Here is a 23825-nt window from a genome sequence, read left to right as displayed (position 1 = left end):
TTTTACAGATGAGTAAATGTAATTAAAATCAAAAGTAAAAGACTTTCCACAATTAAGTACATTTTATTTACCTTGAGTGCTAAAAGGCTTTTATTAATTTCAGCACCTTCAAGCCTAGTTTGCCTATCTGCACTGGAAGTATCAGCTCCTCTTTCATTTCCAGCCAAATCGATGAGAGAAAATTTGCCATGTAGTTTTCCTTTTCTTCTAAGTATAATCTGAAACACTGCATGGCTCCGAGATGAATGTGCATTTGCAGATGTTTGTCCGGATGTTCTACAATGTGATTGAGGACATTTTGATATATGAAAACTTTAATTTGTGTTCAAACAGAATTTTCATTAAAAAATGCACAGACTACCCAGTTTTCATCATTTATTACAAAGGAGACATTCTGAGTTAACAACACTTAAACAGAACCAGATTCATACAATTTAATCTGGCATACTTCTAGCATATCTGTAGTATGGTATCAATAGAGTACACATCACTCAAAGTTACATGTAACAGCGAAACTTTTTATGAACAATGATTTTTCCTTCCACGATTCACTGAATAACATCCTTGCTTTGTTTTTGTTATAGCAAAAGTATATAAAACTGATTATAAAATTAAGTTCCCCTTTCTTAATTAAAATAAGACTTACCTGCAACTGTTGCCTATGTCAATGAGTTTCAGTACATCTTCAACACATCTGACCTCCCGTTCCTGTAACCCGACCACTTGAACCTGCTGTTTGCCATCTTCTAGCACTCTTAATTTTGTTTTCCTGTTTAGCAAATCAAACACCTAAAAAAGAATTTTTTTTCTATTTAAAACTAGCTTTAAAGAAAAAAGAATCAGTTCTACAAAAATTAGTCATTCAAAGTCTGAAAATCATTTCAGAAAATAATAATGTTTAAAATAAAATGCTCAATATTTGAGTTGAAGAGTTTCAAAGGGAATTTTAAAAAAATTCATAACAAAATTCTAATGTAATATTCCAAATACATGTAAAAATTACGTGGTGGCAATTGTGCAACAATGTAAATATACATACCACTGAATTTGTATACTTAAAACTGGTTAAAATAGTAAATTTTATGCTATGTAGAATTTAACCACAATTTAAAAATCCAAAGAAAAATATTAAAAAAAAATTTATTTATTTTTTCAGTTTCCACTTACCTTTCCACTATAAATTTCAAAAAAGGTTGCATACACTTGAAGTTCTAACTTCTTATAGTTTGGCTTCTTTAGCATTAAAAAGACATCTCGAGCTATCAAGAATTTCATATGGAGAAAATTTGTTAGGGTGCGACAAATACTATCTTTAAAAAGTATTTCAAATTTCCTATTTTTAGAGGTATTAATCTTTACCCACAATAACAACATCAATAATGAAAATGAAGACTAAAGTAAATATTAAGGTTACAAAAGATAGTTGTAATAGTTTTTTTAAATTTAAGGTTTAGGTGCCACTCTCCCTCATTGTTTAATAAAAGGATGCTATCTATCCTTATAAGTTGCACAAAATTATAGGTGGTCATAATAAGGTTGCTCTCATAACTGTACCAAATGGAAGCTTTTCACAAATTATTCAACAAATAGTAAGCTCCAACAATGTGACAGATTACAATAACATAAATATAATCAAGGTTTCTGCTCCAAATACAGTTCTTTCAGCCTGATAACCTAAAATTGACATAATATACAGTAAATACAGTACTGTAATTACCCTTAAATTCCTGGACAATATGTCCAAGTCTTATTTCAAAGCCACTTGAATAATATTCAAGGAGAATAGTACATATGACATGCAAAACAAACAAACAAAACCACAGTTACCTGCTAATGCATAAATCCCTTTAGAACAATCCTGGTTCTTTCCCGAAAAGTCACCTCCCATAGTCTGTATGTTAAAAAGAAAATAAAGAATAATAGATATTATTCAGGAATAAATCTTAAGAATTTAGGTCTAAGGATTAAGCTATAAGGAAACTAAACTAGCTTCACACCAAGATGGAACTATAATAAATTACTTACATGAGTTTTTCCACTTCCAGTCTGACCATAAGCAAAGCATGTAGCCATTCCCCTTTCAAATATAGTTTCCACTAGTGGTCTAGCTGTAAACCTTAAAAATAATACACACCAATCAGAATGTGCCTTCAATATTTAAACAAATAAGAAATAAAAGTAATACAGAGTCTTATTAATAAATAGAACTTATACCAAGGTTTTTTTACAAATCAATGTGCTCGACTGTGAGGCCACAATTGAGTCCATTGATTTGTTAAAAATTTTAAATAACTATATCTTAGAATTGCTTAAAGCTCTTTAAAGCATAATTTCAAGCAATAATTCCATAATAAATAATGATCACAATAATGATGCACAATAAAACCTGATAGAAACTGAGTTATGACATAGATAGAAGACCATAGGAAAGTTTTAAAAATAACAACAAAAGATGGTAATATTAGCCAGACAAGTAAAACATACATGTATATAATGAAAACCAAAACAAACAAAAAACCCAAAAAAAGAAAACCTAAAAGTTTCAACAGAAATGGAATACAAAAGTGGGAATCTCAATAGAAAAAAGCTGAAGGAGGAAAGAAAAGTACAAAAACATTATCTGAGACCGTCTGAACAAGAAGGACAGTGATAAGATTTCATTCAATGTGGAAAAGTGGAAAAAAATTATGCTTATAAGACATTGAGTTCTGAGTTGATAGTCTTGAATCAAGAAAAGGATGCCCAAACATTATGGTTTGGATTATTTTTCAAACCTATGGGTGTAATCACCACCAGAGTTAAAATGAAAAGGATAAATATAGGTCAAAACACAGAATGTTTACTAAACCTAGCACATACAAGAACATCCCTTTATTTATAATTATAATGATTCTTGAAAATGACTATAAAAGGCAAATAGACATTTTATAGGCAGGAGTAGAAGTAGAGAAAAGAGTAAGGGGGGAGGAGTGGACTCCATTCTCAGAAAAGGTAAAAAATATATCATGTATAATTATAACTTCCGTTTAAAATAAGTTCTTAACATTATTCCTATCTAGCATTTATATGTCCTTTAATTTTGCTCTCTTTCTTTACAACTGAACTCAGTTTGCTAGCTCAAGATCAATGGAGTTGGTTTCAACACTGTATTATTTATAACATCTTCAATTCTTGAGACATTTAGTAACTTTTAAAAAAATTATTACTTTATTGATTTTAAAGGGAGGGAGGGAGGAAAACATCAATTTGTTGTTCCACTTATTTATGCATTCATTGGCTGCTTCTTGTATGTGCCCTAACCAGGAACTGAACCTGCAACCTTTCTGTATCAGGAGGATGCTCTAAGCAACTGCGCAACCCAGCCAGGGCGACTTAGTAACTCTTTAATTTTCTGTTTGCAGTCATATTTGTACAGTAAAAGGGCAACAAAACATAGCATTAGAGTAAATTGTCAAGTTCTATATAGCAGCATTGTTATTTTAGTAATTAGAGGTGAATGTTTACAAACTATGTATGAAAATCTAAATTTGGCATAAAATTTGGAATATCAATATATTATACATGTAAATTTGAGCTGTTTAGAAGTTGACTGTGTTAACATGCAAGAATTTAATGTATTAAAACTATTCCAAAGCTTAAAGACAATAAAAATTAGACAAATGCAAGTAGATTTACAGCACTTCCCCGCCCCCCCGCCTTTAAGTGGTGGTACAAGCTAAACAACCACTTAGATAAATTAGACTACTGTACAATAAATATTTCAAATTTTTTACTACTGCAAGAATTAAAAGGAAAAAAAATAGAAGTCCACCTCTAACTACTTCCCATTCTCAGAGATACAAAAATATCAACATTTTTTATTAATTTCCCATCCATATATATGCTGTGTGATATGCATATAACTTAATCAGTAATGAAAACTATGATTTGGGGGAGCATTAAGGAGAACAAGTGCTAATACTTATTATAGGGTTTATTACATATTTTTCTTTGTTTAAACTAAGAATACAAAAGCATATAATACTTCTGGAGAGAGATGCCAAGACCAATATAAGTTTCAGGGTAATAATGAACATATGGTGTGAAAACAAAGTTCTAATTTAAAACAAATTTACCTACCTGTAAACCATTTCATTAGGAGCTGAGTCATCAAAGGCATAATCAAAACGAAAGGTTTGGTTTTCTAGGTACCTTGTTAAATCTACTTTTTGTTTTGGTTCATGTACCATCACAACATCTTTACTAGGGATTGTGATTACATCAAGGTCTTTCATTTGAGTTTCTAAAAGAATAAATGAAAATCAATTCCCAGAAACCTTTACAGCATTTGAATAATGTACAAAAAAGTACAAAAAAGTAATGAGTTCTGTAAATATAAATACCCCATAAATATGCCATTCGATAAGACAGAATATTTCAACAACAAAGTAAAAAAATCCGGACTTCTGTGAAGCAAGAACCAAAAATGGCAATAATTCATAAAGCAGTAACAAATCAACAGATTAACCATAGAAATCTGCATAATGGCTATGTACAAATGAAATGATTTACAATGAATTATCCCAAACCAATTTGATTTCTAATATTACAAAATAAATTACAAACAGGATAAAATCAACCTCTTATCACAGCTCTATAAGCATCATACCTTTTTTATTGAGTGGTCGTTTTCTTACACAAACACATATCCTATGCTCATCAATCTAGAAATAAAATATTTTATTTCAGTGATTATCAGTGGCATGTAAAACACCACTTACATTATGAAAAGTCAATTATGCAATATTACCTTCAGAGGTTTTGGAAATTTATACATGGCATAAACGGTAAGTAAGCTTAAGAAAACAAATTAACTTGCACAAATTTTAATACTTATCAGACACAATTATTTATAAAATTCTGAGTATAACTGAGACTCCCTTATTTTGTTATTTGGTAAACCATTAGGAGATAACCTTGTAGAGGGCACTAATATTCTTAATAGCATTAAGTTCATTTTAAGAAGCTGCCTTATTAACTTTAAGATGTGATGTATAAAACAAAAGTAAAATTTCCTACCAAATGGTGTATTTTCAGGTGGATTATGGGAAAAGTTGTTGGAAAAGATAACTAACTATATACAAGAAACATGATTCCCAGAAGACTGAGAAAAATAATTTGAATATGCCAATTCTTATACATAAATATTTTTCATAAAACTTATGTTCCCAATACTTGCCTTTTAATAATAATTAACATAATGCAGGGATTGGCAAAGTATGGCCTGCAGGCTTAATCCAGTCCACCACCTCCTTTTGTAATGTTTTATTAAACAGTCATATTTGTTCACTTATATGTTGTCTATGGCTGCTTTCATACTACAAAAGCAGAATTTAGTAGTTGTGACAAATACCACATCATATGGCACACAAAGCCAAAAACATCTGCTATCAGGCCCTTTCAGAAAAATTTTTACTAATCCCTGTCCTAAAGTCTGAGCTCAGAAATAGTAGGTTACACACAAGGAAGGGTAGCAAGGAAGGGTGCCCACATGAAAGGGTACCCAAATATATGGGATGCAAATGTTATGAACTCTATTAAATCTATATAATACATCTGCTGAACACAAATGTATTTTGTGTATCCAATACTACATTCTGTATATGCTAGATCAGATGGTTTTCATAAGTACCAATTACAAAAGTATTCCCTGTCCAATAAAATCTCATTCTTCAATAGAAAAGGAGTATTAAGAGAGCAGAACAGTTCTTGAGAACTAAATTTCCGGTCTACCGCAGTCCTCAACAACCATCACTTACTGTTAAAAAGCCCAAATAACATAATAATAGATTGAACAGTGAGATCTATAGCCAAAGAGAAAAAAAGGAAACTGGGTGTTCAGACCTAACTCCTTTAACTGTTGCTCTGCCCTACCAAAGATAGGGAAGGCTCTGCTTTGAAACGGACATCTCTGTGGGAAGCATGTCTGATACATCAATTATGGAAGAGAAGCATAAATGTGGATTTCTTGATTTTCTTTTAATGTAGGAAATGGGCACATAAAGAAAGGAAAATTTACCTAGTAAATACAATATTAATTTAGTGGGTATCAAGCATGTTTTTATTTCAGTACAAAGAGTTTCGAGCAATGATTTACAAAAAAAATCTTACAGGATCTGCTGTCGTTAATGGTCTATAATCCAAACTTCCCCTAAAGTCTCTGATCATACACATAATTTCATAATTTGGGTTTGTAGCATCAACATCCTGTAAGAGGACAAAGAGAATCATCATTTATTATAATTATAGTAATACAGTATTTGCTGCATTTATGTTATATATAGTTTGAAAATTAAAATTAACAGATTGTGTCATTTGCCCTAGCTATGACCAGACTCAAACTGAAGACATGATATAATTTAGTTTCAGAGTTAAGACTAATCATATGCTCAGTAATCACTTTCATATTAAAAATACAATTTTGTTAAGTCTACACACATTCTGTTAATTCTAAACCAAGCATTCTTCATTAAAGCCACCCTTGACCTATTTCAAAAACTCATGTTATACATATACCTTAATGATCCTAAGAAATGGAGCAAGAGAGAAATAGTGCTCATTTCTAAAAAAGCTAAAATTCTAGAAAAATTATTTTAATCAGATTCTTCTTCCCAGTTCTTTATTGAGTGTTTCATCAAAGTAGAAATGTGGATTCATTTATGTTCATTTCCTATTTTTGTTGGCTTTCTTAAGGAAAAAAACCCTAAGGCATGGTAAAACAGATCCTAATCAATAGGACATAGAATTTAAAGAAATCAAAAGGGGATAATTTTTAAAATCTTTAATACCCAAACTATTGAATACTGACTGCTGTGAAGAGACTGTACTATGATGTGACGGCTTCCTGACCTGCCTACTGCCAAACCCCTTGCTAGATCTAAACAGATCTTGCTAGGTAGGGGCCAGAACAGTGATACTTCCCTAAATCCCCTCAGAGACTGACTCCTCCCCTATGCCCCAGGCACCCTGGTTCCTAGAATAAGCCCTCACTTTACCCTGGGCAAGTATGTAAGGCATTTTCCCCTCTTTTGGGACAAGTAACACCCCAGTGCCCCTATCCATCCTGCTCAGTCCTATATAACTCCTTAGTACCTGCCACATGACAGATACCCATGTCTTCTTGCCACCAACCAAGACCACCTCACATGTAAGTTCCCTTAATAAACTCTTTATGTAATGATGGAGTTGGCAGCCTCTCTTCCTTTTTAAAAAAAAATATTTTTACTGATTTCAGAGAGAGGAAGGGAGAGACAGAAACATCAATGATGAGAGAGTCATTGATCGGCTGCCTCCTGCACATTCCCTGCTGGGGATCGAGCCCACAACCCGGGCATGTGCCCTGACCGGAAATCGAACCTCGATCTCCTGGATCATAAGGTTGATGCTCAACTGCTGAGCCACGCTGGCTGGGCGTCAGGCTCTCTTTCTTTGGTTACTTGGCCCCAGGGAAAAACAACTGCAATTTATATTTTTGCTTCAAAACTGAGAAAATTCAGATTAAGATATATATGGTAAATAGCAATAGTTAACAGCCTCTACCAGCCATGAGTAATAAATTACTGAACATTCTCAGAAGTCATATTTTTTCATACATCATTATGTAGATTTGCTTTGAATATAATTAAACTTCAAAACTGTTAATGAAACTTACTTTCAAGTAACCTTCTTCTAGGAAATAATATCTACTATGTCAAATGAGAAGTAGTATGTAAAGTGAAAATTAAGAGATCACAGAGATGTGAAAATATTATGAAGTACCCACAGGAAACACCAGGTGGCATCTGTGCTAAGTATCAGTAGATCTATATGTTTTGTGTATTATTTATTTCAAAACCCAATTGGTCATTCTCAGATCATCTTCAGATAGAAGCTGATTTACTCAGGTTGAATATTATACTGGTTCCATAATTCCCAAGCACAACATCTTTATGATTAAGGGCATTTAAACATACTCCTAAATAAATAAAATAAATCCTGATGTTTTATTATAGGAAACAAGTTCTGAAGATATAATATAAGCACAATGAAGGAGTTATATGTACAATAACAGAATTTTTAATGCAAGGAGACCTGTAAAGAGATAAAAGAGCAGTTCTCTATGCAATTTTTCCAATGCTAACGAAGTTTTGCTACCATCTAAAGGGAATACTAGAGAGACACAACACAGATACATTCTCAATACTGAGTATAAATCAAAACACAGGAAATTTCCCCACTTTCAATGTGGTTATGTTGACCTTATCATTAACCATGGAAAAATAGTAATAAAATTTATAACATAATCATGTACTTTAACTGAACAGTCTTCTAAATGAAATTTTAGATATATTTTTTTAAGAAGTCAAAATCATATCATTCTTATATTAGAATTCTGTAACACAACAGCTTATTATTCAAAATGAAACAAGCTTTAGGACTAACACATGCCCACTAAACACATGGAAAATACATGTATTAAAATCCATTATAACTTATTTTCACAAGAGTTTATATTATGTCTCAATATCAATTTAAGGAACTATATTGAAATTTTTAAATGAAAGCCTTAACTACTTTTCCCTAAGCTGATGACCTTCACTGACAGAGTCTGATCTTTACTTAATGCATAAACAAAATATATTTCTGTTACAAACCTGGGCTCTTTTCTCTCTAAGTTCTTGCTGTTGTAGCCTCCTTTTTTCTCGTTTTTCTTGTAATTTTTCTACTTCTTTCACACAATTAGATTTTCTACGTGCTGAAAGAAAAACATGAGCTATAGAAGTATAATTATCTTTTTAGAGTATTATAGTTACACACAAAATTTGATATATAATTTCACCACATAACTAAAATACACAGTGACAAAGCATGCCTATAACAACTATGTGAACTTTACTTAATGAGCTGCTTTAACAAAACTAGGAACAGGACAACATACAAATGAGAGTCAAGAAAAATGACTCTAACATATTGATACATGTCATCTCTTGGTTTAGAATCACAGATCTTTGAAGCAAAAAGCATAATAATTTCTTCTATAACATCTGTCAAGTTATCATCTGCCCAGAATTTTAAATTCAAAGCAACTGAAATACTTATAATTTTATAGTAACATTTTTTCCCCCAAAACATATATTAAAAAACCCAATTAATAGACTAAACTAACAAGAAAAAAAATAATTTTCCACAGTGGTAAAATGAAATCTGCAATCAAGTTTGCAATTAGACTGTTTAACATATGGGGACTTATAAGATGACCAAGAGAGAATACATGTATGCCTAAAATGACTGAATCCTTGATACATGATTTACATACAAGGAGGTCCAAATTCCTTTTTTGCAGCTTGAACTGGAGATATATCTGAAATACTACCATTCTGTTGTGCAGAGGAAGACTGTTCAGGAAGCTGACTAGGCCGTGCACGTGCAGAACCAACCACTGTAAGTATAGCAAAAATTTTAAATCCAGAACAGAAAATTAGTAAAGGTGAACCTTGGTAAAAGGAACAGAGGTAACTGAAAAAACAAAACAAAACATCTGATACTCATAAGTTGCATTAGCAAATTGCCAGGTTTTCTACTTATGTGTGCATAAACAGAATATATAATAATTCTATTCAGTAAACTGATGAGCTAAGAGGTTTTCAGCGTATGTGCAGACTTAAGTGCCACCAATGTAGTTTTAACTATAAAACTCAATGTGAATAATTTATATAAAAACCAAAGCCAAGCTTTTTAATAATCATTTAAAAATATAACTACAAAACATGAATTTAAAATGCATTCTCATTTTGAAAAATTTACACAATTCAGAACTACAGAAAGTAAAAACCCAAGTCCTTTAACCTTCCCTATATTCCAAATCCAATTCTTTGCTTCTCAAATATCCAAGTCTTAAGCAGAGAATTTCTTACTGTGGATGTGATAAATGTAGAAAAGGCATATAAATTAAATATAAATATCACATTTTACAAAGAAATATAAATTTGCACAAGACTCAAAGGATAGTGTGCAAAGTATAGGACCTTCCCTCTATTTCCAATCTATCCTCTAATATCTATGCCCGTCCTTCCTCACTATCCATACACATACAGAAACATCACTATTAGAAAAAACCATTCTGAACTGAATAGTAAATAAGAAATTAACTATGCTTTATATCTCCTGGCTGAAAATATATGGAAGACCGTCGATTAACTAAAATTTATACTTGTTCAACTTCTTTTTAGCTGACTCCAAAGTTATCCATTACCCTTTTTGGAAGCCTGTTAGCCAAAAAATTATGTAAAAATGTCATTAAATTTAGGTTTGGGAAATTAATCAACAGACTATTTCCCTATTTCCTTCTTTATCATAACACTCTCCTCAAATCTGAAAAAATTATCAGGTAAATGAGATGTATCAAAAATTGCATATATCACCCTGGCCAGTGTGGTGGGTTCGATTTGGTCAGGGCACATGGCTAGGTTGCAGGATGGATCCCCTAATTGGGGCACATATGGGTGGCAATCAATCAATGTTTCTCTCTCACACTGATGTCTCTCTCTCTCTCTCTCTCTCTCTCAAAATAAATAAAAACAGATTTACCTAAAAATATATATATATTTTTAATTGCATATATCATGGAGTTGCATATTCATCAAGTACTTTTATAAGTAATTTTTTAATATTATCAACATTATATTAGGAAATTAAGAAGATACCAATCTTAAAATTAGGCATGTAGAGTTTAAATAATTAAGAATGTCAAGGGTAATATTTACTTTTGATTTACCTTGTCAGGGTCAATAGGGAAAATTAATAAATTTTTACTTTACCTCTATTGTCTCTTGGAGGAGGGTCATTCTTAACAGAAGCCACAGTCCGTCGATTCTGTAAGAGAGAAATGTTCATTTTACCTTCACTCTACTCTTCATCAATGTATCATAATCAGCTTCCTTTTATTAAACAAAAATAGGCAGACATACAATAATTTAAAACTAAATGAAAAAACATTATAAATAATCTTCTAATAAATTACTGCTATTAATATTCAGGTTTATGAGTATTCCCTGCTCCCCAAAATATTCAGAAATAATGAGCCAGGAACTGCTCTAAGGATTTTATACATATTAACTCATTTAATCTTCACAACCCTATGAGTTCATTATTATTGCTATTCCGGTTTCATAGACGAGGAAACTGAAGCAAAGAGAGGTTAAGCAATTTCACTAAAGTGTGCACTTTAAAATTTTTATTATTATTATTTTTAATCCTTACCAGAGGATATTTTTTCCATTGCTTTTTCAGAGAGAGTGGAAGGGGGGTTAGAGAGAGAGAGAAAAAAAAAGAGAAGGAGAAAGAGAGAAACACTGATGTGAAAGAGACACTTAGATTGGTTGCCTCCTGACTAGGGCAGGGGATTGAGCCTGCACTGGGGTACATGCCCTTGACCGGAATTGAACCTTCACAGGCCGACACTCTAACCACTGAGCCAAACCAGCCAGGGCAAAAGTGAGCACTTTTAATCATCATGCTATCCTGCCAAAACTATGTAACACATTTCATCTTTGGATGTCAGGGGGAAATTAATAAAATATTAATTTGAAACAACTTACAGCTCATTATTAAACTGAAACATCGAAATACTATGAGATGCACACTCAGTTACCCTGAAAGCTTTCATTAGAGTTTCAATGACTGCATAGATTAGGGCAGCAAATTTGGTCCTATTATTTATTTACCAAGACTTCATTTTATTTACCTAAAAGAAGATAAAAAATAATGCAGCGGTTCTCAATGCTAGCTGTACACTCAAATCAGATGGGTACTTTTAAAAGGGTATTAATGCTAGAGCCTTTCTTTAGATAAAATAAAGCAATCTCTGGGAGCAGGCCTAGGAATCAGTACTTTTAAAAAATTTCCAAGTGATTCTAATGCTTTGCAAATGTTGCTAATGACATACCCAAAGGTATAAATTATGAGGATCCTTCAGGTTGTGAAGCCAAATATGAAAAATAGTACCATTACAAATGGTAACTAATGACCTCTAAGCAGTGACTCTCAATATGCTGAAATCATATGAACTGAAAATCTGCCCTATGTTCATATGCATGGTTTAAAAAGGTTTTATTGACATTGTTAAGCTTCTATGTATGTCTTCCCTGAAAGAGCAAGTTTCAATAGGGTTAAAGCATGTCACATTCATCTTTATAGGTGACAAAATCAACAATGCAGAAAAATTAACAAATGCCTGCTGATTCAAACACAAAAAATTGTAGATTCAACAACTTTGAGGGACTAACTGGTTTAAAAAGAGTTGTATTTTGATATAAAATTTTAACAGTGAGATGTTTCAATAGCAATGAAAAGGAATTATCTTTTTTTCACCTCTCAGGCAGGAATTATCTTTCAAAATAATAAAATAACTTGCCTTCTATTCTTATAAAGATAAAAGAGTGAGGATGTAACAGAATTTTAAAGTTTATTGAAGCAGGTAAGACAATTGGAGTGAGAATTTATTATGAATAATAAATAGTCATTCTTTCTTTATCAAAGTAATTTGCATTCATTCAACAAACACTGACAAGCAAATTGTTTTGACCAGTATCTCCTGAGAGGCTATCAGTCTTAGGAAAATCCTAATTAGGGCAGGAAATTTCTAAGCGTTTATTTTATGACTGTCATAATTGTAAATTAGAAAACCTCAATCCTTGAAAATGTGTGTATATACATGAACGTGAATGACAGAAAGCATTTAGGTTTTGTTTGTTTTTTTAACAAAACAGATACTTAAAACATACTTCCACAGTCTGCCAATTTCAAACCATAAGACACACACACACACACACACCCCTGCTCTGAATTTTCATCACTAACCTTTACAATTTTGTTTACTTTGGCGGAGGATGTTGGAGGTGGAGGTGTTTCTGGACTGGGTTCAATTTCTTCATCAGGTACAAGGTCAGGGTTAAGTGAAAAGATGCTCTCCAAGTCAATCTGTTTTAAAAACCGCATATATTTTGAGAATATATTTTGAAAATTAAGCTTTTATTTTTCAAATAAACTTAAAGAGAATAAATAATTTTAGCCTAATGAATGGTATTGCTTTGAAAACTAGATTATCTAGAATTGTAACCCACATATATGTAAACAATCTCTCTCTCTCTGTTAATCTTCACCTGAGGGTATTTTTCCATTGATTTTTTAGAGAGTGGAGGGGGGGAGATAGAGAAACATTGATGTGAGAGAGACACATTGATTGGTTGCCTCCCACATGAACCCCAACCAGGGCCGGGGATCAAACCTGCAACCCAGGTAAATCCCCTTGACCAGGAATCAAACCTGAGACCTTTTGGTGAACAGGCCGAAACTCCAACCACTGAGCCACACCGGCCAAGGCAAGAATCTTAAGATTGCATTTTGTGGTCTTGATTATATGTCCAATCACATAAGATATGCAAGAGGAATCTACTTTTCTTTGAGTGAAAATTTTTAATCATTTAAAAGCTTTTCAAGGAATGACACATGCACTATATAAAAATTAAATACTTTTCTGTTCTATTTTATACAAAAAACCTAATAGAAGGACTAGAAATAAAATTTAACTCAATGATCTTACCTCTTTGCCTTTTGTATCTCCATTTTCTATCCACTCAACAGTTACACTTTCATTATCTTCATTTAAAGATGTTACCATTGCTTGATGTATTCGGCCTAAGTAGGAATAAAATACACTTTTTTAAATGTCATGAATTACAGAATGCCTAACACTATCAAATATAATTTTATAATTTACAAACTATTAAGACTGTCATATTGCTTTTCTTACAAGGCATTTCCCACAGACTCCCAGGATTAAGGAATAAACTTTGTGGCAAATCAATTTGCTACTTATCAAGACCAGGAATGCAAGAAACTGGATTACACTTAAAGTTTATTTTCAGCATACATGATAAATGGTTACATCATGGCATACAATACTTGAGATTTTTAAGCTGTTAAACAATTATAATCATTAGAAAGTTTCCTTACTATAAGGAAACTATGACTCTGTTGAACACAGAACAAAAATTCATAAGGCAATTTTTTAAAAATTTACCTTTACTGTTGAAAACATTACAGATGTCTCCCTTCCCCACCCCCCATTGATCTCCTCCATGCCACCCCCCACACCCTCTGGCATAAAGCAATTTTTAATACTATACTGATATAAAACACTTTTAACTTAAAAATCATTATCATATTATAAAAATTAATGATATTAATATAAAATTATTGAGAAAAGGAATCAGTCCAAAAAGGTTGGGAAATGTTAATCTAAAGTGCTCTTTTTCTGCATGTTGCCTACTGAAATCCAGTCTACTCCTTACTTTCTCTGTTGACTCTAGTATTTACAATCTAAAGAAAGAACATTATATTTAATGCATTAAACTTGTATTCCCTCTTTTAATAGGTGTGGATCTTATCTGTTAATAACTATAGATCTATGTAATTATTTTTAATTATTACATAATATTTCATTGTTTATTACAGCTTATTTAATACCTATCAATGGTCACTTTTGAACTTAGCAGTACCTGGGCACCTGTACGGTATTGGTTCCCAAACTTTGGATACCAAAATCTGCAGATTGGAAACAGTAGAAGTATGTAGTGGGGGGAAAAAATCCACGTCTAAGTGAATCTGTACAGTTCAAACCTGTGTTGTTCAAGGGTCAACTGCATACATATGTATACATATACATAGATATTTTACTTGTTAGTTCATATACTTCACCTTACCTACCCATTTGATTAGTAGTCAAGGATAGAAACGCTTTGTTACATAGCTGCATCTTTAATATTATCTAATAAAATGCTGAACACATAAATGCCCTAAATAAAGTCCTTGGGGCATCTATAATTTACCTTAGGATAATTTGTAGTTCTTTAAATATCTTAAAAAAACCCCAAAACCTTGATATACAATACATCAACAATATTATTGAAATAACAAGGTATATAGTATCTTAAAAAAACATGAATAATTTTATAAGTATTGTTATATATAAAATTACTGTCAATAACTTCTATATGGGCTCATATAAAAATCTGAAGAATGAATATAATCTTGTTTTGAAAATTCAAGTATTGAAGATGTAAGTACTTTCAAGTCGTATATTGGTGCTTCTTAAAAAAAAAAATATATATATACTGGCAATATTTCAATGACAGGCCGACAGTAATTTAAATAATTGTATAGCATTCCATAAAAGACATGTACTACAATTTAATTATTCCTTTACTAAGAGTAATTTAAATTGTTTCCAACTGTTTCCATTAAAAGACATTGCACTGAGGAACTGTACACAGGTGTGAATGTTTTCAAAAGCAAAATTTCTACAAGCAGAATTAACGGGTCAAAGAAATTGAAACCTAAAGATATTCCACAACTGCCCTCCATTTCCCTTCCCACCAAAAATGGGACCTATTCCTCCACACCCTCATGGAAATTGAACATTATTAACTTAAAATTTTTTACCAATCTGATAGGGGAGATCATTCTTTAAGCTACTTTCTAAGCATGCATGCATGTCAGGGAAGAGCTCATTTAACCTATACTGGTTCATTAAATGTAATAAATATATCTATAAAGTAGGTATCTCTATTTTTAAAATGAGAAAACTGAACCTGCTAAGTAGCTGATCAGCACAGACTTGAACCTTGTTCATATGCAGAAGCTCTATTACCCCTAAGCTTCTCCACTTCCCTATACTGAGATGATAAAGAAGCTTAAATTGCACACACCTCTGTAAAAACTTACAGATTGTAACACAGATTCTCAACCCTCACTGTACATCAGAAACTCCTAGGGAGTTTTTTCAAAATAAAATGATGATGCCCAAGTCTTACCCCCAGATAATGAATCACTTCTTGCCAATTCTCCTGCAAGCACCTTGGTGCAAGCCACCTATGCCTCGACCCTGTATTATTGCAATTCTCTCCCAACTAGTAGTTTCCTGCTTCTATCCTACCTGACCTTCTGTCTATTCTCCATAGAACAGACTATATTTCTAGTAAAAACTAAGTCAGATTATATCACAATCCTTTGCTCAAAACCTTCCAGTAGCTCCTCATCTCACAGAAGAGTAAAAAACCAAAGTTTTTCCAATGACCTTTTCGTGACCTATAACAAAGCCCTACATGATCTGACCACACATTCCCTCTGTGCTCTCATTCATCCCTGACATAATTCTCCATTTTACTGCCCGATTCCTGTCTCAAACAATACTCTCACACCCCCCACCCCCCAAAAGTTCTAGATGGGTCAAGGACTTAAATGTGAAAGGCAAATGTAAATGCAGCTGAGTGGATCGTGGTGCTATTTACTGAGGTTAAGTAGGCATTAGAGGAGAGGCAGGTGTTCGGGTGGAGGAAAATGAGCTGGAAAATACTGAGAGGACTCAAAGGGAGGGGCTTAAAAAAAGAAATTAGATAAATACTGCAATTTGATTCAGACAGAAATTAGGTAAAAGCCATTAGAAGTGTTATATATTATGTATCAGTTGGATCCTCTGGGAATATGTTGAGACAGGAGGATGAGAGGTTTACTGTGAAAGTTAAGAGGAGGAGGAAGACTGGGCGTGCACAGTATCATCATAAAAGGGATCTAAAGCCTGTGAAGGAGAGGGGCTACGAGGCTGTGGAAGAAAGTGCAGAAAGGGGTTTCCACACCATTACCAACAGAGACAAATGCAGGTTTGAGCAGAGTACCTCAGACCTGGATGCAGATGTGACAGTCTTGGCCAACCCAGCAGGGAGCTCCAGAGCAAAGACTGCTGATTGGAGGAGTCCCACGCTGGGCCAGAATGGAAATACTCTAGTGCCCACACCACGCTCAGTCACTGGCTAAAGGTTTCCCAGGAAAAGCAAGGCCTTAACTCAAAAGCTAAGAAGACTGAAGGTATTAACAGCTGAAGGCTGTCAGCTAAATGCACTCCCTGGAGTTAAAGAAGTTCTTGCTTAAAGGAAAATTCAAGCAGTGCATCTACAAGGTTGTCATAGGATATGAAAAAGAAAGATTGAGTTTAATTGGTAGTAGAAGTGGAGAGTGGACTACAAAGAGACATGAGCTGCCCTGCTGGTCACCATCACTATCTAGGAGGAGCTACCACTGCCAGCATCAAGCCCCACATGTCCACAACATGAATAGTGAGGCTGCGACCCAGCAGCCACTCCCCACCCCCACCTCACAACAGTAATAACCACTAGGGGGGACAAGAAGATTACTACAGCAAAGGTTTGGAGAATAGTGGTTTAATATGACATCGATATAATTTCACCAATAGAAAATGATCCCAAAGGAGATATACTAGAACACCAGACTGCCAAAAGTAACTTCCAGCAGGAAATGGAGAGGCGGTGGTTGAAGAAAGGATACAGATAGGGGTTCTCATGCAATTACCAACAGAACTACCACAGTGACAAGAGCGGGGGAAAGCATGTGCATATTCCAAAGGCAAGACCAACACCACCATTCCTACAGTCAAGCATCTATCACAGTATCCCAATTTCCTAAGGAGGGAGGAGCGACATAGTACACTGGTAACCAGGTGTGTGAGAAAAGGCAAACCAGAGGGACAAAGTCTGCATTAAGACTATAGGTCACAATTCCACCTGTAGGGATCTTAATCTTCAAACACAGCCTGCAGCAATCAGCGAGAGGACGAAGAAAATCAAGATGGCGCGGTGTCAGCATCTCCTCAGCAGGGCACCGCCCCACCTTCAGTCACCGAGGCCGACACTCGAGAGCCCAACCCACCGGGGCAGAGTCAAAAGCAACCCATCCACCAGGTAAGACCAAGCTCTAGATGTGTACCAGGGCAGGATTGAGAAAATGTTGGCGTATCGCCATCATGGTCCGGTTTTTTAACTCAAGAAGAAATAAATATGAAATTCCAGCAATGATAAATAAATACAAAGCCTGGAGCTGAATGAAGTCTTAAGTGTTTGCTTTCTGCCAGTGGATCAGATTAGTAGAAATACCTGCAGTACCTACACAGCATGAAATTCTTTTATTGTTTTTACTAAAAGATGTCTCAAAAAAAATTTAAGCCTGACTTTTTCCAATATACCTTTAAAGTTTTTTATTTTTTAATCCTCACCCAAGGATCTTTTTTGCATTGCTTTTCAGAGAGAGTGGAAGGGAGAGAGAGAGAGAGAAACATCAATGTGAAACATCGACTGGTTGCTTCCCACACGAGCCCCAACTAGGGCAGGGACAGAGCCCGCAACTGAGGTATCTTCCCTTGGCCGGAACTGAACCCAGGACCCTGTCCAAAGCCACGCTCTAACCACTGAGCTAAACTGGCCAGGGCACCTTTACAGTTTTTAAAACAAACTGTTGTATATATGGTTCAATTAAGATATACTCAAATACCCCATTTTTAAGTGTAATAAAAATTTACAATTTGATTTTTTTCAAAGTCAAAAAGTACCCATTAACAAGGGTGTTAGATAGTAAAATAAAAACAGGGACAGATATACTTGAAGTTTTTCAAAGGAAAAGAATCACTGATTTAGTGCTAACACAGGTACAACAGGGAAGGTTTGAGCCTGGATGACTGGGAGAATGATACTAGTGGCAGGACAATGATACACTTTCCCCTAAGCCTCAGTTGTTACTAGGAATCATGCACGGGTGTTAATAAGACAACTAGAGATATAGAACTACATCTCAGAGACAAATCAGGATTGGAAATATCTTTCCCTAGAATCTGAGACAATCTTCCCATATGGCCCTCCAAATACCACCTCATTTTTCTGGGCTGAGAACATTTCTGTACTTCATCCACACAATGCCCTTTGACTCTGATTCTGTATAAACTTTATTGTGAATTATATCATAAATACTTCAACATTTAAAAAAAATAATAGAACAAACACCAGTATATCCACCACCAGCCAGGTTAAGAAACAATACCTCTGAAATCCCATGTCTGCTCCTTAAGTGAATCTCCTTCTCCCTCCTTTTGTCCCCTCCACTGGATGGGACTATCACTACCGTTATTTGAGGTAATCATACTGTGGCTTTTCTTTGTAGTTTTACCACTTAAAAATGTAACACATACAAAAATCTAGAGTTTGCCTACTTTCAAACTATGTATAAAGAACTGACAGTACTTTAAGATCTGTGCAATACTGTTTTCAAAGATACATTTATGTTATTGTACATAACTCACTCATTTTCAATACATATGAATAAGCCAAAATTTATTCTTCTGTTGATGGGCATTTGTTATGTATTTGGAACAATGGTGCTGTAGGCATTCTTATATATGTGAACTGATACAAATATGCAAGAATTTCTCTGGAATATATGAGAAACGTACATATATAACTGTTCTACATAGTGCCACAATGTTTCCTATACTAGCTGTGCCTGTAATGATTTGTAATCCCACTAACAATTACTTCCCACCCATAATAATATCAATATTTGTCAGATTTAATGACTCATATTGTGGTTCCAATTTCTCTGACTTAATGAGGTTAAACCTATTTTTGTGTTTGTTTGCCATTCAAGCCTTTTGTGTGTTTTGCCTTCTCTACAGCAACTCTCTATAGTCTTGGTATTAATAATAAAAAATGCAAATATTTTCTCCTAAGTTGTGGCTTATCTTTCACTTCCTTTATGTCATCTTGTGATGACCTGAAGTTCTTAATTTTACTGTAGTCAAATATGTATTTCTCAATTATGGCTTTTTGTGTCATAAAATTCTTCCAAGACTCAGGTTGTTAAGCTAGTTTCTTCTAAAGTTTTACAAAGCCTTTTATATTCAAGACTGTAAGTAACCCACTGTCATTTTGATCTTTGAGAATGGTAACACAATTTCCATTTCCCCCTCCATGGAAAACAAATTGTTCCAAAGCCACATCCTGAAAAGCCCTTCCTTCTCCCATCTGCAACACTACCTCTCAAATTTCAAACATGCAAGCATAAGTCTACTTCTATGTTCCTGAACCAAAATTACACTATCTTAATTATTGTAGCTTTGCAATAAGTCTTGCTATCTGGTAAAATAAGCCTTCTTGCCTATTTGTTCATTAAAAGTTTGATATTCTTAGCCTTTTGCATGTCTGTATAAATTTTAGAATCATCCTGTCAAGTTCCAATAATCAAATAAACAAAACAAAACCCCACTGTTAGGATTTTGATTGGAACTGCATTAAATTATTGTTTTGGATTTTTATATCACTGATCAAAACTGGTAGGCAGTTTTCCTTTCTCATACCAACCTTATTCTGGAATTGTTAGTGCAAAATTAGAATAGAACCTTGGTTTGGGAGAAACTGGTTAAAACCATCTTGGCTTAGGGTTTTATTTGTGAGAAGATTCAATTTCCCTAATAATTATGGGATTATTGTAGTTTTCTATTCTTGACTGTTTTGATAATTTCACTTTTTTAGGAGATTTATGCAAGTTTACACATTTGCGGCATAAAGTTCATAATTATGTTGAATGCCCGTGGCATCTTTAATGATAATCACTTTTTCATTCCTAATTTTTCAACTTTTTTCTTGATAAATCTCACCTAAGATTTGTCAACTTTGTCTTTTCCAAGAACATACTTGGGTTTGTTAAGACCTCTTCTTATTGTTATTAAATACTGAATTACTGCTCTTACTGGTATTTCTTTCAGCTTATTTTGAGAATATTTGATGTTCTTCTTAAATTCTTTCGATGGGTCACTCATCTTTATCCTTTTTTCCTCACAAGCAATTAAACTACTCATTTTCCTCCAATAGCTGCTTTAGCAGTATCTTACACATTTTATACATAGTATTATTCAGTTCAAACTATTTTCTAATTTTCTTTATCTCTAGGTATCCTGCTAATGATTTCTAAATGTGAGACACCAGACCAATCAGAATAAAGCCATAAGTAATTGGTATGACTGCTCCAGTGCATGGTGACTGAGCATTATCCCTGTATTTCTACTTTAATTGCACTGGACTGCCTCCCTTGGAGGAAAATTTCCTATAAACTTAGCTCCACGGAGCAAATCAGCAGCAATTTTTTATTGGAGTCTTTAAAGGAGCCACATAAGTCTTCATCTTCAGTGAACCTGATTTTCTGATTTTTTTTGCAGTCATCCTATCATCCTACAGAGTCAAACTTTGCAGTGCTTCCCTGATCAGCTCCACCCATCCCTCAGTATTTCCAATCCATTTCTGCTCCCTGATGATATCTTGTTCTTGAGCTCAGCTATGCCTTTTGGTTTTCTTTTATGTATCTAAGGCAGAAAGATGCCAACACATGAACTTCACTATATTATATTGACCAGAAGCCCCAATGCATTTTTAAGTCATACGTCCTATTAATAGAAAATGGGAGTGAGACTTGAAAATTGTAAGTTCATACTATTATATAAAATCAACACTATTATATAAATTACAACTGCTATATCCCTGGCCCATTGGATCAGTTGGTTGGAGGTTGCAGTCAATCCCCAGTAAGGGTGCATACGGGAGGTCACTGATGGGTTTCTCTCTCTTGTGCATGTTTTTCTTTCTCACTCCCTTCCTCTCTCTCTAAAATCAATAATAAAAAAATATATATCTTCAGTGAGGATTAAAAAATACATATATATATAAAACTTAGTTTCAAAACTGTAATTTTTTAAATACTTAAATATCTAGAGACGTTATTTAAAAGTTTTCAGCTTTATCTCAACCTACTTGTAAAGATAAATTACAGTGTAGAAAATGTCATTAGTTAAGAGTGAAGTTAAAAAAAGTACTAGCAAATAGTTTTGGAAGTATAACACCTCCCCATTTTCCCAGTAGACGACCTCTTGGTGTTTAATACCCAAACTTCAGAAAACTTCTCTCTCAATGCAAGATATTTTGGTCAATGTTTATATAAGATTTATATTTGTATAGCCAATACTCAATTCACATCTTAAACAAAAGAGTGTGCATGAAAAGTTCTAAGTTATATTCCAAGTATAATTGACAGAGGGTCAGAATACAAAAAAGCACACCAAGTATCAAAATGTGTGAGCCATTTTCATCCCACTCCGAGTGAGCCATTTCCTGGCACCGTCTGCTTGCCCAGATGTATTTCCACAGCCTCTCACATTCACTTAGACCTTGTTTTGCCTAATGTTAAATTAGTCCCAAAATGTTTAAGAAAATGTTGAAAGAAAACACTGGGGATGGGCAAAAAGCATTATAATGGAAGAAAAGGTTTTACTGCATATAAAACTGATTTGTTACCCTTATTTATTGTTTGTTAAACATGACAGTATTTTACTTATATGTAGTGATTTATAGTGAGTTACACTTTTGAAATTGGTTATAGATAATTGACACTGCAATTTTTCCCCACTTAAAATAAAGGCAAATAGGTTCCCAGTCAGCATTTTCACACAGACCTGTCAGGAACAAATTACGACCTTAGTGAGTAATGATTGTATTGTTTAAAAACAGGATACTCATAGATTTCTGCTATTGAAAATGGTCTTTTAAATATAATCAAATCAAATCATGAGAACCACAGTAATTCTAAGAAAAAAAAATCACAAAAATGTCTATTTGACCATTTTAACCTAAAAAATGGCAATTTCATATGGTTCAATGTAAGAGAAATGTAAATTTTACCCCAAATTTAGATGTCAGGATACTTTATAAAAATATTCCCTGCTAAATCAAACCATATAGATATTCTGAAATCATAACCTTTATTTCAACGGTGCTTTATACTTAGTTCATTTTACAAAATATCTTGATATAATTTAAGTCTCAACTTTGTTATAGTGAAATAAAAGGGAGAATAGTTCAGACCTCAACTTTTTACTATCTGTTAGTAAACAAGACAAACGATTTTAAAAAACCAACAAATGACTGAAGAACAAAAGTGATTTCAAGCCACCTCTGCCCCAGTGAACAAAAATAACGAATATATGTATTCTATATTTCTGGACTTTCTAACCTTTAAAATTAAGATGGTTACTTAAGATTCCTATTAGTGCTATTTAACTTGCCATAAAATCTAATTATTTACTGAGCTGTCAAAAACAAGTTTTACATGCTGACAATTGCCTTTTGGTCTTGAAAACAGGATCCTATTATATGTTTCCTAGTTCACAGCTGAATTCACAGCAGCTGTGAGGCTAAGAAATGCCAGCAACCAATTAGGCTGGCATAAACCTTGTGTAGCATATAAAGTATAATTTGGTTGCAAATGCAGAAGACAAGAGCCAAAATAAAACAGCCAAGAATACTAATAAAATATCATTACGAGTATTTAAAAGTCTGAATATTTAAAATGCTAACAAGTATATGTATTTTATTAAAAGGACACAGTGGCAGAACATTAGGGAAAATATGAAAAAGCAACAATCAATTCTTTTCAGACCCACGCTGTTCTAAAAAAAGTTGCTGCTGGTTTTAACATACCCAGAATGTTTTTTTTCTATTTCTAATCACCCTATAGTTGATGTATACATGAGCATACATGAGTAGGCTTTCCCTTAAAGAAAATATTTTCAGTTCTTTTTGAGCTGTTTCTTTGAAATTTTCTTTTCATACTTCTAATATAGGTAAGACCTTAATAAAATTTTCAAAACCAAATCATGTATGAGTAATACAACTAAAACAATTAGTAAAAATAGAACTTGAATTCTAAGATTGCTCATAATGGTGATTTCCAAACCCTTTAAAGTTGATAAAATTTGTTTTTGTTTAAAGTTAATAAATTTAAAAAGATGACAAAAATTAATGCTTTATAAATATTATTACCTAAAAATTTTAAATTTGTAAGTCATTGAAAAAACTAGTTAA

General features: G+C 33.5%; 1 protein-coding gene across 5 annotated transcripts in view; it reads right to left on the bottom strand.

Annotated features, from left to right (window-relative positions):
- KIF2A (kinesin family member 2A) overlaps window positions 1-23825 on the bottom strand; it is a 64796-nt gene that overhangs the window by 14847 nt on the left and 26124 nt on the right. For 2 of the 5 annotated variants that reach the window (XM_087815380.1, XM_087815376.1), the window contains exons 2-14: window positions 13619-13713; window positions 12877-12996; window positions 10836-10890; window positions 9335-9457; window positions 8673-8773; window positions 6151-6246; window positions 4649-4703; window positions 4120-4282; window positions 2026-2116; window positions 1828-1891; window positions 1168-1259; window positions 647-789; window positions 72-276 (exon numbers count right to left, since the gene is read on the bottom strand). In XM_087815380.1, the coding sequence (XP_087671506.1) occupies window positions 72-276; window positions 647-789; window positions 1168-1259; window positions 1828-1891; window positions 2026-2116; window positions 4120-4282; window positions 4649-4703; window positions 6151-6246; window positions 8673-8773; window positions 9335-9457; window positions 10836-10890; window positions 12877-12996; window positions 13619-13713 (1403 nt within the window). Of the gene's footprint in view, window positions 1-71; window positions 277-646; window positions 790-1167; window positions 1260-1827; window positions 1892-2025; window positions 2117-4119; window positions 4283-4648; window positions 4704-6150; window positions 6247-8672; window positions 8792-9334; window positions 9458-10835; window positions 10891-12876; window positions 12997-13618; window positions 13714-23825 lie in introns of all 5 variants that reach the window. The other 3 variants (XM_087815377.1, XM_087815378.1, XM_087815379.1) reach the window with 3 other exon arrangements.

Source organism: Miniopterus natalensis, chromosome 3, assembly GCF_054644295.1.
Source record: "Miniopterus natalensis isolate mMinNat1 chromosome 3, mMinNat1.hap1, whole genome shotgun sequence".
Taxonomy (NCBI): Eukaryota; Metazoa; Chordata; class Mammalia; order Chiroptera; family Miniopteridae; genus Miniopterus; species Miniopterus natalensis.
The sequence above is the reverse complement of the archived record's forward strand: the minus strand, read 5'-3'. Positions and strand labels throughout refer to the sequence as shown.